The sequence below is a fragment of the Euleptes europaea genome, chromosome 17, assembly GCF_029931775.1.
Source record: "Euleptes europaea isolate rEulEur1 chromosome 17, rEulEur1.hap1, whole genome shotgun sequence".
In the NCBI taxonomy this organism is placed as follows: domain Eukaryota; kingdom Metazoa; phylum Chordata; class Lepidosauria; order Squamata; family Sphaerodactylidae; genus Euleptes; species Euleptes europaea.
The window spans coordinates 50,169,638-50,184,440 of record NC_079328.1 but is presented as its reverse complement, the minus strand read 5'-3'; the positions used below and the strand labels follow the sequence as shown (position 1 = coordinate 50,184,440).

Below are 14,803 nucleotides of genomic sequence, written 5' to 3'. Positions count from 1 at the left end.
TTGGTTCTGGTCCGACCTTCTGGGGCAATAGAAAACAACTCAGCACCATCCTCTATATGACAGCCCTTCAAGTACTTGAAGATGGTTATCATGTCACCTCTCAGTCTTCTCCTCTTCATACATGGCTTTAAAAGGGAACTAGACAGATTCATGGAGGAGAGGTCTAACAGTGGCTACTAGCCATGGTAACTGAAGGGAACCTCCATGTTCAGTCAACCTCTGATTACCAGTTCCAGGAGGCAACATCAGCGGAAGGCCTCGGCCTCTATGTTCTGTCGTTGAATCTCCAGACCAACTGGTTGGCCACTGTGTGAGACAAGGTGCTGGACTAGATGAACTACTGGTCTGGTCCAGCAGGGCTGTTCTTATGTTTGTCAAAGCTCCCTTCATCAGAGCTTTGACTCCTGAAAGCTCATCCCCCAGCATTCTTGTTGGTCTCTAAGTTACTCCTGGGCTTGAATCTAGCTCTTCTACTGCAAACTAACATGGCTACCCTCTGAAACTGTCCAGGAGAAGTTAAACACATGAACACATGAAGCTGCCTTCTACTGAATCGGACCCTTGGTTCATCGAAGTCAGTATTGTCTACTCAGACCGGCAGCGGCTCTCCAGGGTCTCAGGCAGAGGTCTTTCACATCACCTACTTGCCTGGTCCCTTTAACTGGAGATGCCGGGGACTGAACCTGGGACCCTCTGCATGTCAAGCAGATGCTCTGCCTCTGAGCCATGGCCCCTCCCCTTGGTTCTTAGAGGACTCTGTCTGCAATTATGGGAAGCCACCAGAAATCTCAGCAGTACAACCATCCATCTGCCAGTTCCCACCAAGAATGAGCCCTCCCCCCTCCCCGCACACACCTCCTGATCTGTGTCCAGAGGCCCTGGTCCTGTTGGGCCAAATACATCCTGCCAGTTGCCGTGGCTTTGGGAGGAGTGGGCCTGTGGGCTGAGAGTCAGGGGCCCATTTTGCATAAGGCTTCCAATCGGGCATCAGGTAGCAATAAACTTTTAATCGCCGCCTATTCAGGCAGATTTGCTAGTAGTAAAACGCACAGTGGCACATCACCGATCTCCTAGGCAACCTGGTCTCACGTACCCATTTGTAATTAAAAATTTCCCCCATAAGCTCCCTTCTCGCACAAGTGGCATTATCTCTGCTACGCGCTGCGTGTCCTGAAGCAGGCTGGAGAAGGCAACTGCGAGGCAGCGCCGGTCCCCTCCTGCTGGAGAGAAGGCAGATTTCGGCTCCTTGGGGAGACAACTCCGAGCAAAAAAAAGTAAAAATAAAAAGTCACCCAAAAGCCCAGACTGTAATCTGCAAAAGCCACATTTCACATCTGGCTTTGCAACGGTAACTTTTCATAAAGGATGGGAATAATGCGATCAATTCACTTTTTTTTCATTTTGGAAGGTTTCACATTTGAAAATGAAGGGAGAAAGGAAGCGAGAGAAGGAAGGGGAGGGAGAGAAAGAAATTCTAAACAGCGGGCCCAGTTTGTAAATCGTTAAGAAACCAGTCATTTATTCGGACAGGCACAATATTGGCAGCACAGTAGTTAAACAACCTGCTGCAAAATTAGACCAAAATAGGAATCTTAAACTTTCTGTTTTGGAACCCTTATGGAACTGAACACATTGACTTTGAATAGAGCATTCCCAAAGGAAGGGCTGTCGGGCAGTGTTGTGATGACCCACAAATTCTCGAGCATGACTTAAACCACTGTCTATTCCGTTTTAAAAATGGAACAAATTCTGATTTGCAGGTATGCCTTAAACAGAGAAGTCAGAAAGGGAACTGTCATGCTGGGAATTGAAACACGAGCATGTTTCTACAATCAAGCTGCACTGGTGTAGAGAGCCAGCATGGTGTAGTGGTTAAGAGCGGTGGTTTGGAGAAGCCAACTCTGATCTGGAGAACCAGGTTTGTTTTCCCTCTCCTCCACGTGAGCAGCGGAGGCTAATCTGGTGAACTGGATTTGTTTCCCCACTCCTCCACACGAAGCCAGCTGGGTGACCTTGGGCTAGTCACAGCTCTCTTAGAGTTCTCCCAGCCCCACCTACCTCACAGGGTGTCTGTTGTGGGGAGGGGAAGGGAAGGTGATTGTAAGCCGGTTTGAGTCTCCCTTAATTGGTAAAGAAAGTCGGCATATAAAAACCAACTCTTCCTCTTCTTCCAGTCTGCAAATGATATTACAATCTGCTGTGCAACCACAAAACAAAACATCCCACAGAAAAAGCTCCCTCCTTTGGACGTTCCAGCCATTGACTCCAAAACAGAACTCTGCCCCTCCCACCTGAATTCCTGCAGGGGACCGCTGGGTGCTGAGGAAGGCAGAAAATGGCTGCATTTCATTGGCGGGGGGGGGGGGTCCTGCTTTGCTACTCTAACCAGTTCCCTACAGGAAGGGAAACACGTTTCCCACACACACACTCACCTTGTTAAATATTTAATCCAACTCACACTAAGCTCTTCGAGCTGCATCTTGGCACATCAAGAAAATGCTACGGGCTGTCCAGAACTCCAGACCCTCAACAAAACCTGACCTATTGGCAGGGTAACCAGGAAGGGTCTCCGCCTCAAAAGATGCTGAACTTGTGTGAAGTGGACGTTGCTGGTGGTTTTTTATGAAGGTTTAGAGGGGAGGGGCAGGATTCAAAATCAAAGGAGCTTCCTCATGAAAGGCTGAGGGATGAGGCTCATTGTTTGGAATTGTGAAGAACATTTCACCATGGTGCAACCAGAAGAATTGCGGAACTCCCTACCCCAGGATGTGATTATGGCTGCCAACTTGGAAGGCTTTAAGAGGGGAGTGGACATGTTCATGGAGGAGGGCTATCCAATGGCTACTAGTCAAAATGGCTACTAGTCATGATGCAAACCTGTTTTCTCCAGGATCAGAGGAGTATGCCTATTATATGAAGTGCAGTGGAACACAGGCAGGACAATGCTGCCGCAGTCGTCTTGTTTGTGGGCTTCCTATAGGCATCCAGTTGGCCACTGTGTGAACAGACTGATGGACTTGATGAACATTGGTCTGATCCAGCAGGGCCTTTCTTATGTTCTAAGAGGATCTGCACACTGTGGGAAATGATCGAGGGAATGTGGGGAGACCCAGAGGCCCGAACAGGACTCCAGATGACTGTGCTTAACGTTTCAGGGACCCGCTGGGCTCTGTGTCCCCCCTAACAGCCAGCAGAGATGGAACAAATTATGCTAAAGGTAATTCAAATGTACTCAAATTGGCATTAGTGAACAGTTTTCCTTGCGCAGCCATCCCATGGGGCTCTGCAAGATCACCCAGCGTGCGCCTGGGCAGCAGCCTTTTTTCTGAGCTCTAAGATGCCACTGGACTCAAATCAAGCCGAGCCCAGTTCTGGAAAGCTCTTAAGCATAGCCCGGGAGCCCAGACCTTGTGGAGGCCTGAAGCTGCCTACAGAGGTCCACCTCAGCTCTGTCACGTCAACAATTTCTGGGACTTTTCAAGGTCTGTTTCACTGGAGGGAACAGCGATTGACCACAAGACTTCTCCATCCTCTTCAACTGAGTTATGGCACTTTGCAAGTTGCATGCTGCACTCTCTCTCTCTCTCGAGGCCTGCTGCACAAAAAAACCCACACATTCTCCAAATCTCCCAGTTAGAAACGTGGCATTCTGAACAGCTGTGAAAATACAAACCCATTTTATCTGCTGACAGAGCTCCATTGTCAAGGCCTAGAGTTTAGCGCTCATATCTAAGCAAGCATTTCTTTCTTTCCTTTTTAAAGAGAGGGGGGAGAGTAGTGGTGGTGGGGGACATTAAAATAAATAGACAGACAATACCCGCTATGCTCCAGGAGTTTGCAGGCTCTTGCCAGCTGGGAAGCTACAGCCTATGAAATATGCATTGCAGTGAACAAAGTGAGCCGAAATATCCAGGGTTTGGGGGTGGGAGGCAAGTAACCCTTTCCTGCATGTGATGCTGTCAAGGTGAGAGTGGGTGGGCATCAGCAGAAGACACAGGGGCAAACAGGTGCCAAAGCAAAGAGAAGAAGAGTTGGTTTTTATATGCAGACTTTTTCTACTACTTAAGGAAGAATCAAACTGGCTTACAATCACATTCCCTTTCCCTCCCCACAACAGACACCCTGTGAGGTAGGTGGGGCTGAGAGAGCTGTGACTAGCCCAAGGTCACCCAGCTGGCTTCATGTGTGTAGGAGTGGGGAAACAAACCCAGTTCACCAGATTAGCCTCTGCCGCTCATGTGGAGGAGTGGGGAAATCAAACCTGGTTCTCCAGATCATAGTCTGTCGCTCCAAACCACCACTCTTAACCCCTACACCACGCTAGCAGGGAAATTACATTGCTATGAAATATGCATTGAAGTAAGTGCAGCCCCATGAACCAACCAGGGTTGGGGAAGCATAAGAACATCAGAAGAGCCCCGTTGGATCAGACCAGTGAGGGTCCATCTAGTCCAGCATCCTGTCTCACACTGTAACCTACCAGTTCCTTCAGAGGTTCTGGAACAGGGCATAGAGGCTGAGGCCTTCCCCTGATGTTGCCTCCTGGCACTGGTATTCAGAGGTTGACTGCCTCTGGTCATGGAGGCTCCCTTTAGTCACCATGGCTAGCGGCCACTAATAGACCTCTCCTCCATGAATCTGTCTAGTCCCCTTTCTTCTACAGGAGGCTGTCTAAGAACATCCTGTTGCCAAGCAGATGATGAGAGGGAGGTCATCTTGGCCATCTTCTGGGCATGGAGTAGGGGTCACTGAGGGTGTGGGGGGAGGTAGTTGTGAATTTCCTGCATTGTGCAGGGGGTTGGTGGTCCCTTCCAACTCTATGATTCTATGATCTGATGAGATTGGGCCAACCTGAGCCCTCCAGGTGAGGGCAACCATATGAGTACCTCATATAAATGCCCATTCTTCATTTTTACACACTGCTTGTACCAACGCTATGGATGTTTTGGGGGGCGGGGAAACTTTCCACTATTTAACCCAAACGAATGGTGTAATTAATGGCACAACAGTAATTTCTTACTTTATATGTACAATAAAGATCCTGATTGCTATAAAACTGTAATACAGTTTTAAACACTAATGGCTAGCAGCAACGGGCAAAGCCCCAACTGCTGTCGCGGCCTCCCTCCTTCTCTCTAGTCTATCGAGGGCAAAAGTGTAGGACGCGGGAGAGGAGCCCAGGAGCCGCTGAAGCCAGAACGGAAGCTGCAGATGGTGCTGAGGTTCACAGAGCGGCTTCAGCACTCTCTAATGAAGCAAAGTGGGAGAAGGGACAGAGAGCGCCAGCAAACTTCCCGCTAAGGAGATTATTGATCTTTAGCACTGCCAGAAACTAGCTTTGCAAATTACATCCGCCCTCCGGCTCCACGCTCGCCCGGCAGCTCTCGGGCTGCCGAGTGCAACTCTCCAACACAAAGAGAGGCGATGGCCTTCTCGTCTGGTGGATGATGATTTTGCTTCTGGGGTTTTCCTTCCAAGTTGTATGGGGGATCATGAGCCATAAAAGTTGCATTGAGGAACGTCAGGAGCAAGGGGCTTTTTCAGCACTCTGGACAGGGCAAAGGGAGAGTCAAATGAATGCCAAGTGTCCATGCATGCATACATTTCTGTTAGCACAAGCCACCTTTTGATAGCAAGAGAGACGAATTCACACAACTACTTTTGGCTGACTTTTCCAGTGGATTCTGGAGTGCTAAATGGGTCTTGAGAAAGAGCTAGTGCTTGCCCAGATCAGACTAGGGTTTCCTAGTCTTCTGGGGGACTCCTCTGGTTGTAGCAAATCATCACAAGCAAGATGGGTTCCCCTGGCCCAAGTCCATTCGGAAAACCAACCACGGGCTGCCTGGGCAGCTTGGTCAACGTCTCCAAAGGCCTCAACACCTTCCCTGCTAGCCTTACCCCTCCCTCATCTCCTCTGGGCCCAACCACCGTGGTACCTGGGTGCCATGCTCATCACCTTCAGCGTGGACTGTGTAGGTGGGGCCATCCCGCTGCGAGCTCTCAGTGGCGATGCGAACCTTCACCCCTGGCAGCGGAGTCCCTACCGACCCTGGGGGAAAGGAAGCCAGAGGAAAGTGACAGCTGATAAAGTGCTACAGACAGCGACGGGTGAGAATTCGACCTTCTTAGATGAAGAATTTGGGCTGCCTCAGTGGGATGAAATAAGGAAATTTCGGAGGGTAGCCATGTTGGTCTGCAGTAGAACAACTAGATTTGAGTCCAGCAGCACCTCAGAGACCAAAAGAGAGGAGTATCCATGGCTACTAGTAGAAATGGCTACTAGTCATGTTGCATGCCTATTCTCCCCAGGATCAGAGGAGCATGCTGAATATATTGGGTGCTGTGGAACAAAGGCAGGATGGTGCTGCTGCCGTCATCTTGCTTGTGGGCTTCCTAGAGGCACCTGGTTGGCTGCTGTGTGAACAGACTGTTGGACCTTGGCCTGATCCAGCTGGGCCTTTCTTATGTTCTTATGACTCTTGAAAGCTTATACCCAAAAAGTCCTAAGGTGGAATTCAATTTTTGTAAAAGCTAAAACCAAAACCACTCTTTTCACAATTCAAAGAAACAGTGTAGTATTTGCATGGCTTATATTTTAATTTAAATAATGACCATGCTTTTAACACAATTATCTTAGTGTAGGAGTTGGGACGAGGTGCAGAATGCTACCAGCCCCTAAAAGAAATAGCCTGGAACAATTAACGGGTGTGCCAGACAGGGTCCTGCGCTTGCAACAAATCCCTGGTGAAAGTGGGACTGGCTGGAGAGAGGAGAGAGCCTCATCTGTCGATCCAGGGCCCCCCAAACATCATCTCAAAGAGGGAAACAACTGTTTGCACTTTTCACTGAGCGAACCATATGCCTGTGCATGATTCACATGATAGGGTGTCTTCAAATTATGACATGTAATCTGAAGACACAACAGCAATTTGATTATTACAAAGGGAAGGAAGGTCTGTACCCAGGTTTCACAATCCTCCCCCCCACACCCACACACAGAGAGAGAAACAATCAGAAGTCCCCTGTACTTTAATTCAGTTCCTATATTGCCAAAATAAACCCCACATCTAACAGCAGCGCCCGCTGGGAACTGACTTCTCACACTTCTCCCAGAAAGGGCCTCCCCCCTCCCCAACCAAAACTGACAGAAAGCAGAGGTCTATAAAAGGCTGGGAAATGCTGACAACGTTAATTATAGCGAACAGCAGCAGACACTGCAATTAAAGTCTTCCTGCGAAGACAATGACTTCTCCTCTGGCTTGAGTGACATTTCAAAACGAAGTCTGCGTGGCTAACAGGGTCTGATTCAGCTCCCTGTGACAGCAGCAGAGGTTTGGAAAGGAGATGAGAAGGCGGGGGGGGGGAGTAAATCCTAAGTTTTTTTTTTTAAAAAAAAACCACCACCACCATCTTGGTAGCTTCCTGTCCCTGGCCAGCATCTTGCTACGCAACTGTGGAGAAACGGCTGTCTCTTTCCCCCTTTCGCTCCGGCAGCCCAAGACAGGCAGCGGTCTCAGAAGGAAGCAACCCTATTAGTCCTCCCCTGGCCTCCCCCTCTATTTAAGTTAGATGTCAGTTCTTCGCTGATAAATTTAATTGGCCTTGCGGTCTGTGTCCTTCGGTATCAGGGGACCTGGATGCTGTTCTGCCTGGCGGTGTCCTGGGAGAATTGAAACAGGCCAACGATAAGGCTCTCCGCGCTCTCCCTGTCAACAGCCTATGGAGTCCCCGCTGCAGGAGCTATTAGCCGCCTCTGATCTAAACCTCCAATTAGAGTGGTGATTAGGCCCAGTGAGGCATTCGCTGGCCATGAATTATTCATCTCCCTTCACAGTAACAACACCAGGGGGATTCAAGGGAGAGAGAGAGAGAGAGCTGCAGAAAACAGAAGCATTTTAAGCAGGGTTTTAACCATGTACAAGCACCACACTTATCTGCAAACCTTTCATCTCCTCTCCTTTCAAACCCGAGGCTGGCCTGTACCTTCAGATCTCATCACCTGGAGAGCTCCAGGGCCGGGGACCTCACCTGCGACAGGAAACGGGCCAGCCGGCATGTCATGGAGGGGGGAGCGGCCAGAAGGGAGGCAGATGCCTCTACAGACAGCAAAGGCAGCAAAACAAGAAAGTGTTTTGCTTGGCCTAAAAAATAAAATCAGGGGCGGGGTGCGGGAGGGGGGGGTGGAGGAATCTCCCAAAAGCATGAACGGGGGGGGGGGGGGGAGTTGTATCCTGTCCACTGAGTCCCCCCTGCCACTGTGGCAGAAGGGGTGGGGACTGGTGGGCACATTCCTTTGCACATCCAGCCCTACTTCTACCCCATTAGAATGGCGGAGGCTTCCTGTACACAGGTAGGTCGGCATCCACTTGCTGGCCAGGTTGAAGGCCGGGGGTGAGTGGCAGGCTTCCCCCATCCCCTCCACAAGCCACACCTCCCAAAGGCTTGGAAATCTGAGTAGGGAGAAGCCAGCGGCTGTGCGGATTCTGTGCCAATTATAAGCCTCCCAGAGAACGGGCTTTGTGCTGGGCCCTCTCGTTCTGCCGGCTGACTCCACACCCCGCAGTGCCAGCTGTCCGGTCCTGACGCTTTTGGTTGTTCTAATTATTCTCTTTTGTCTGCCTCTTGTCAACCTCAGCATCTCCTTTCTGTTTCATCCTCACCCCCGGGGAGCCTCTTGGCAGCAGCGCTGCCGAACACCAGGCAGCCATCGAGAGCCCTGCCACTGGGAGCGCTCAGAGATTGCCACGGCTGCTGGACTCAAACACACTCAGCCAGCAGAGAGGCAACGGGAAGGCTCCAGCCAGTGTGCCTCTCTGTCTCCCAGGGCTGGTCCTGAAGAGTTCTGGCTGCAGCAGTTGTTCTTGCGGCCCTTGGGTTTTGCTACATACAGCAAGGTGTCTGCCAGAGTGCCTGGGAGCAAATTCCACCCATAACCTTCCATGGAGATAGTTTCAGAGAGTAGCTGTGTTGGTCTGCAGTAGAACAGGTAGATTTGAGGCCAACAGCACCTTTCAGAGCAACAAGATTGGGGGGGGGGGCTATGAGCTTTCGAGAGTCAAAGCTCCCTGATGAAGGGAGGTGTCTGGCAAAGGGAGCTTTGACTCTTGAAAGCTCATACCCCCACCCCAATCTTGTTAGTCACGAAGGTGCTACTAGACTCAAATCTAGCTGCACGCATAACCCCTTTCTGATATGTCGGGTCTGCAGGGGAGAATTAAGAGACTTTTGGATGGCCCAGATAATGCCAGCTGACCCGAAAGAGATACCTGGAGATGAACTGGGCTATTCTGAAGAAAAGAACAGCTTTTGTGTGGGATGAAGCAGCAACTGCGCACAGAAAGGCAGCAACGTTGGTTCCATCACCAGGCTTGGCTCAGAGCAGGTCATGTTTTCTAAGCTCAGCATCCTTCCTAGACCTATGCCTAGAGTGGAGGGTCAGCTGAAACAGGTAAAGCCCAGAGGAAGGCAGGAAGCAAGGAACTGGGTGGCACCAGAGCAACCCTTCCCCTGCAAAGTCAGACTACGCACCCCCCCACTCCATCAAGTCCTGGCAGGCAAGGTGTGCCCAGCGGCCCACATCACCCATTTCTGATATTATACGTTTAATTCCCTCCTCTGCCTCAAAATGACCATGTGTCCTTCTGGCAGAAGCCCCTTCCTCTTGGCTACCCACCCAGATGTGAATGTGGAGAGCCAGAGTGGTGTAGTGGTTAGACTAGGATCTGGGAGACCCAGGTTCGAATCCCCACTCTGCCATAGAAGTTTGCTGGGTGACCTTGGGCCAGTCACACAGCCTAACCTACCTCACAGAGTTGTCGTGAGCATAAAACGGAGGAGAGGAGAATGATGTAAGCTGCTCCGGGTCCCCAATGGGGAGAAAGATGGGATATAAATAAAGTAAATAAATAAATGTTCTAACAGCCTGCGAAAAAAGTTTAGGTGTTCTCTGCCCTTCACTAACTATGGCTTTCTGCTCTACCAGAGAACAAACCCCTCGGTTAGCACAGTCCCGATTTATGCCTAGTTGTAATGTTGGACTTCTTTGTTGTACCATGGATCAGTGGCATCCATGTTGGAAGAGTTGCAATGTCTAGCATGCAAAGGAACTGAGAAGAAGACCCAGCAGGGGGCGGGCAAGTGGTCAGCTAGTTAGGGCTGTAAGGTTAGACCTGTCCACCCTTTTTTCACACGTCTGTCCTTAGACTGATATTCTTAGGGGACAGTTTCCTCCTTCTTCTCGGAAGTCATTCTACCCCCTCTCTCTCTCTTTAGTTAGCTAGGCAGCTAGAGGCTCTGTCTCTCAGCTTTTCTATCCTATAATGTAGTTCCTTCAATAAAGGCAACTTTATCTTTAATCAGTGAGACTGACCCTTCACTGTGTACTTAATATACTCTGCCAACAATCCACACCCTTTTAGCAAGTTCAAGCTGGGTGGCCAAGCCCTTGCTGGATTCTCACCTGGGACGCGGGCTCCGTGCAGGGGGTTGGAAAGGGCCATCCCGACCTCCGTCATCCCGTACCTCTCCAGCAGCGTGTGCCCCGTGATGCTCCTCCACTTCTCCAGGATGGGCACCGGAAGGGCTGCAGACCCCGAGACCATCAACCTGAAAGCAGAGACCCCAGCGGAAGCCGTTCAGCAATGCGGGGCAGTCGCACTATGGCTGCTGTGCAACACACTCTGTGGGGCTAGGTGCTGAACTCCATTTTCACTTCAGTAGCACTGCTTTGAATAGAGATGCTCGGCGTCATGGGTCCCCAGCACTTTGGGTTGGACTCCGCGGACCATGTTGCAAGAAATGCCATTTGTGCACGGGCAAAAGAGCCATTATACAGGACAAGACAGCCAAAGGCACTGACAGCGCTGTCCTCTACGTCCTCCCCTTGGCAAACACAAGGCCCAAGGCAGGGAGGGGGGACAGGAGGGCATTTGCTGCTACCAAGTGGCAGTGGCCAGATCAGGCCTGGGCTCCCGCCAGAACAGAAAAGCGGTTGGCATCAGCATCCTGGGACCCAAACTGGGAGCAGAGATATGGCAGATGGCTGCTAACAAGACAGGAGGGGGCTGGCGTGGAGCCTGATCAGGAGGGCCTGGCGCTCCTCTCTGAGGCAGGGCTGCACAGAAACAGAGAAATTGGCCTCACAGCGACGGAAGGGAGAGGACAGGCTAGTTCCAGCCTCCTGCCCAGAAGCAGAATGTCCAGCATGGAAAACTTCCACTGCAGATGCTTTGCCCAGCTGTCTTCTCCAAACCTCCCAGGCTGGGTATTCTACAGCCTCCCGGCTCAGTTTGGTTCTCTTTGAAACGGCTTTGTTTTTCTCAATTTTGTAATCCACTAGTTGTATCATTTAGGGTCTCTCTTTAGACTGTTTTTCCAGTTTGCAGTCCACCTTGAGCCTCTGTGAGAAAGGAAAGTAAGGAAAGAAGAGGCAGGGCCTGTCCCAGCAATATTAGCAGGGGCCAAGGAAGTCCACTGCTCAGGGGCCTGTGTTGACTGTCTGCATTCAGTCAGGCTGGGGCAGTTGCCCTTGAGCATGTACAGAATGCCTTGCTTTCACCACCTCTCCCTTCCCACCCAATATAAAACAAAGCAACAGGGATTCTGAGACAGAGATGGTTCCTTACAAGGGATAAAACTAGGGTGCTCCCCCTTCTACAAGGCAGTGGGTGGGTGGGTGAGGACGGAAGCACTGCTCCTCCCCAAGGGAGTCCAGGGGAGGGCCCCACCTACCGAATGTTATCCTGGCAGACGGCACGGATGAAATCCCGGACATGATGCTGAGGGAAGTGTTTGTCATAATACTCTGTCAGTTTCGCATAAATGGTTGGCACTGCCATGAAGACATTGACCCTGGGGGCTTGGGGGTCCAGGAACCGCTCCCAGACCTGGAACAGAGAAGCAGAGGGCCATGTCAAGGACCACAACAGCCAGGCCAGGCCCAGCCCCCATTCCAACTGGAGTCTGGGCAACTTTGCATACCCTGCAGAAGCCAGAGACTGAGCAGAGCCCATGCACAGAGTCCCTGGAGGCACCGGGCAGGAGGCTCGGGTGGAAAACGTTTCTGGATAGGGCCCAGCCACACTCACAAAGCTGTCCGCTACTGAATCAGGCCGCTGGTCCATGAGGGTCAGCACTGTCTACTCTGACAGGCCGCAGCTCTCAGGCAGAGAGAGGCCTTTCGCATCTCCTGCTACCTGATCCTTTTCACTGGAGATGCCGGGGATTGAACCTGGGACCTTCTGCACGCCAAACAGATGCTCTCCCACTGAGCTGCAGCTCCGAGCTCATTCTAGATCCACCCCACAGAACAACAAATGGGCATTTCCAAATCTTTCAAGGCACTGGCCTTTGTGTAGGAACCTTGTGTAGGAACAGTGACAAGTGCAAACCCGACAAAGTGTGGTTTCCGCAGGCAACATCGCAGCTCCTCTGTCTACTCAGCCTTCCTTCTCTCCTTTCGCTCCCCTTTTTCCCCCTTTGCTCATTCCAATATTAGTTCACCAGTGAGAAGAAGCCCCATCAAGTGAGAAGAAGCCCCATCAATAAATAAAAGATAACGGCCTCCTCTGCTATGGCCGCTCTTCCCTCCTTCCCCACTCCTGACAAATGCACCGCCTAACAATTCATGACACTGTGAGCTTCCCCTCCCCTCCCCCTGCAGCTCAGCATGCTCAGGTGCACAGAAGCGCATGCAACAGGGAACAAAAGCGTGAAATGACTGAAGATGAACCAGCTCCGTTCCCCGCTCCCAGCTTCACCTCCATTTAGGCGCTTCTCACTTTCCTAAGCCCCCACCCTTCCTTCTGATTTGCACAGCTACCTCCGTCAATTGCCCCTTGATGCCCAAAATCCCATGAAGGACGTGCCTACAAATGGGCTGTTTCCCTACAGCCAGAGGGAGCTCTGACCCCCACCACCCTGATGCCCAGAAAGAAGCCATAGTGGGGCTTCAACAGACAGCACCCCAAAGGATGCAGCCGCAGACCCACCAGGTGCCTGTGCTTAGACGGATTTAAGTGGCTGCTCCCACCGGTCTCTCAGATACAATTTCTCAACAGTTCCCTGACACCCACAAAAAGTGTGCTTTAAATTTCCAAAAGCAAAACAGTGCACCCCCCCCCCAACATAAGGCACCTTATAGCATGCTCTGCTTTCAGAGCAGAGCATTCTTTCTTCTTTCCTCTCTCACCACATCAATTACCTGCAGACAGGATACCGATAAGTTCTCATTTAATAGTGTTTTTACCCCAAATTTCCCAAATGCTTCTTTCAGTCCCCACAGATTTTAAAAACTCGGTTGTGGGGGGGGGGGATAGGTCTGGAAAGCCTGGGCATCAACGCCTCTCTGTAGCTGACAGGCCAGGGCATTTATGGCTTCAACTGGGGTCCGGAACACACCCAGGGCTTGCCGGCTCCTTTGGTGTGCAGAACACAGCCCGAAATCTGGTGGCAGAGCTTAGCGCTCTGAGCCACTTGGGGCCACTGCAAAGTGGGAAAGGTAAGGTATGAATGTTTTAATGAAGAAACACGTTATGCATGCTTGCAAGGAACTGATGGTGAATCCCCCTTACATACCCTTGTCTTTAACCAACACAATTTTCATTCAATTTTTCTTTCTGTGCTGCCTGCTTTCCCCCCTTTAACCTAGTGGCTTTTCCCACTTGGATTGTTTCTAAATCTTGAATTTCTAATTTTAAAAAAATATACAAGCCCTCTTAAACAGGTACCTTGCCTCCCTTTGGTAAACCAGAGGCAGGCTGGCATATCAATTCAGGTGGCTCCCCACAGTCTTTCTAATGAAGAAGAGGAGTTGGTTTTTATATGCCGATTTTCTCTACCACTTAATGGAGGCTCAAACCGGCTTAAAATCACTTTCCCTTCCCCTCTCTGCAACAGACACCCTGTGAGGTAGGTGGGGCGGAGAGAGTGTGACTAGCCCAAGGTCACCCAGCTGGCTTCGTGTGTAGGAGTGGGGAAACAAACCCAATTCACCAGATTAGCCTCCGCCACTCATGTGGAGGAGAAGGGAATCAAACCCAGTTCTCCAGATCAGAGGCCACCACTCCAAACCACCGCTCTTAACCACTACACCATGCTGGCTCTCCACATCTAAGGCACATCTAATGCTGCCTGCTTGGTTCTTAGCTCAGTCTGAGAGAGACAGTGTGGTGTTGTGGTCAAGAGCGGTGGTTTGGAGCGGCGGACTCTCATCTGGAGAACTGGGTTTGATTCCCCACTCCTCCACATGAGCGGCGGAGGCTAATCTGGTGAACCGGGTTGGTTTCCCCGCTCCTACACAAGAAGCCAGCTGGGTGACCTTGGGCTAGTCACAGCTCTCTTAGAGCTCTATCAGCCTCACCTACCTCACAGGGTGTCTGTTGTGGGGAGGGGAAGGGAAGGTGATTGTAAGCTGGTTTGATTCTTTCTTAAGTGGTAGAGAAAGAAAGAATATAAAAACTACTTCTTCTTCTTCTTCTTCTTGAAGTGACCAGTCCTCACCCTCCCTTCTCAGCATGTTGGGGGTTCTGGATCTTGTGGACTAATCTGTGGAAGCAGGAGAGAAGGATGTGGGTGGACAGCCAAGATGGCGTAGCAGTTTAGAGTGTCAAACTAGGATCAGGGAGGCCCAGGTTCAAATCCCCACTCTGCCATGGAAACTCATGGTTTGACCATGGCCCAGTCACTCCCTCTCAGCCTATCCCACCTCCCAAGGTTGTTGTGAGAACAAAACAGAGGAGAATAGAATGACATCAGTCACCTTGGCTCCCCATTGGGGAGAAAGGTGTGTTATAAATGAAGACTC

General features: G+C 50.9%; 1 protein-coding gene across 1 annotated transcript in view; it reads right to left on the bottom strand.

The window, feature by feature from the left end:
* The window catches only part of ACSF3 (acyl-CoA synthetase family member 3), a 56,126-nt gene that overhangs the window by 26,612 nt on the left and 14,711 nt on the right, over positions 1-14,803 (bottom strand). Inside the window, exons 3-5 of the mRNA XM_056862891.1 lie at positions 11,731-11,885; positions 10,460-10,605; positions 5,937-6,049 (exon numbers count right to left, since the gene is read on the bottom strand). Of these exons, the coding sequence (XP_056718869.1) occupies positions 5,937-6,049; positions 10,460-10,605; positions 11,731-11,885 (414 nt within the window). The remainder of the gene's footprint in view (positions 1-5,936; positions 6,050-10,459; positions 10,606-11,730; positions 11,886-14,803) is intronic.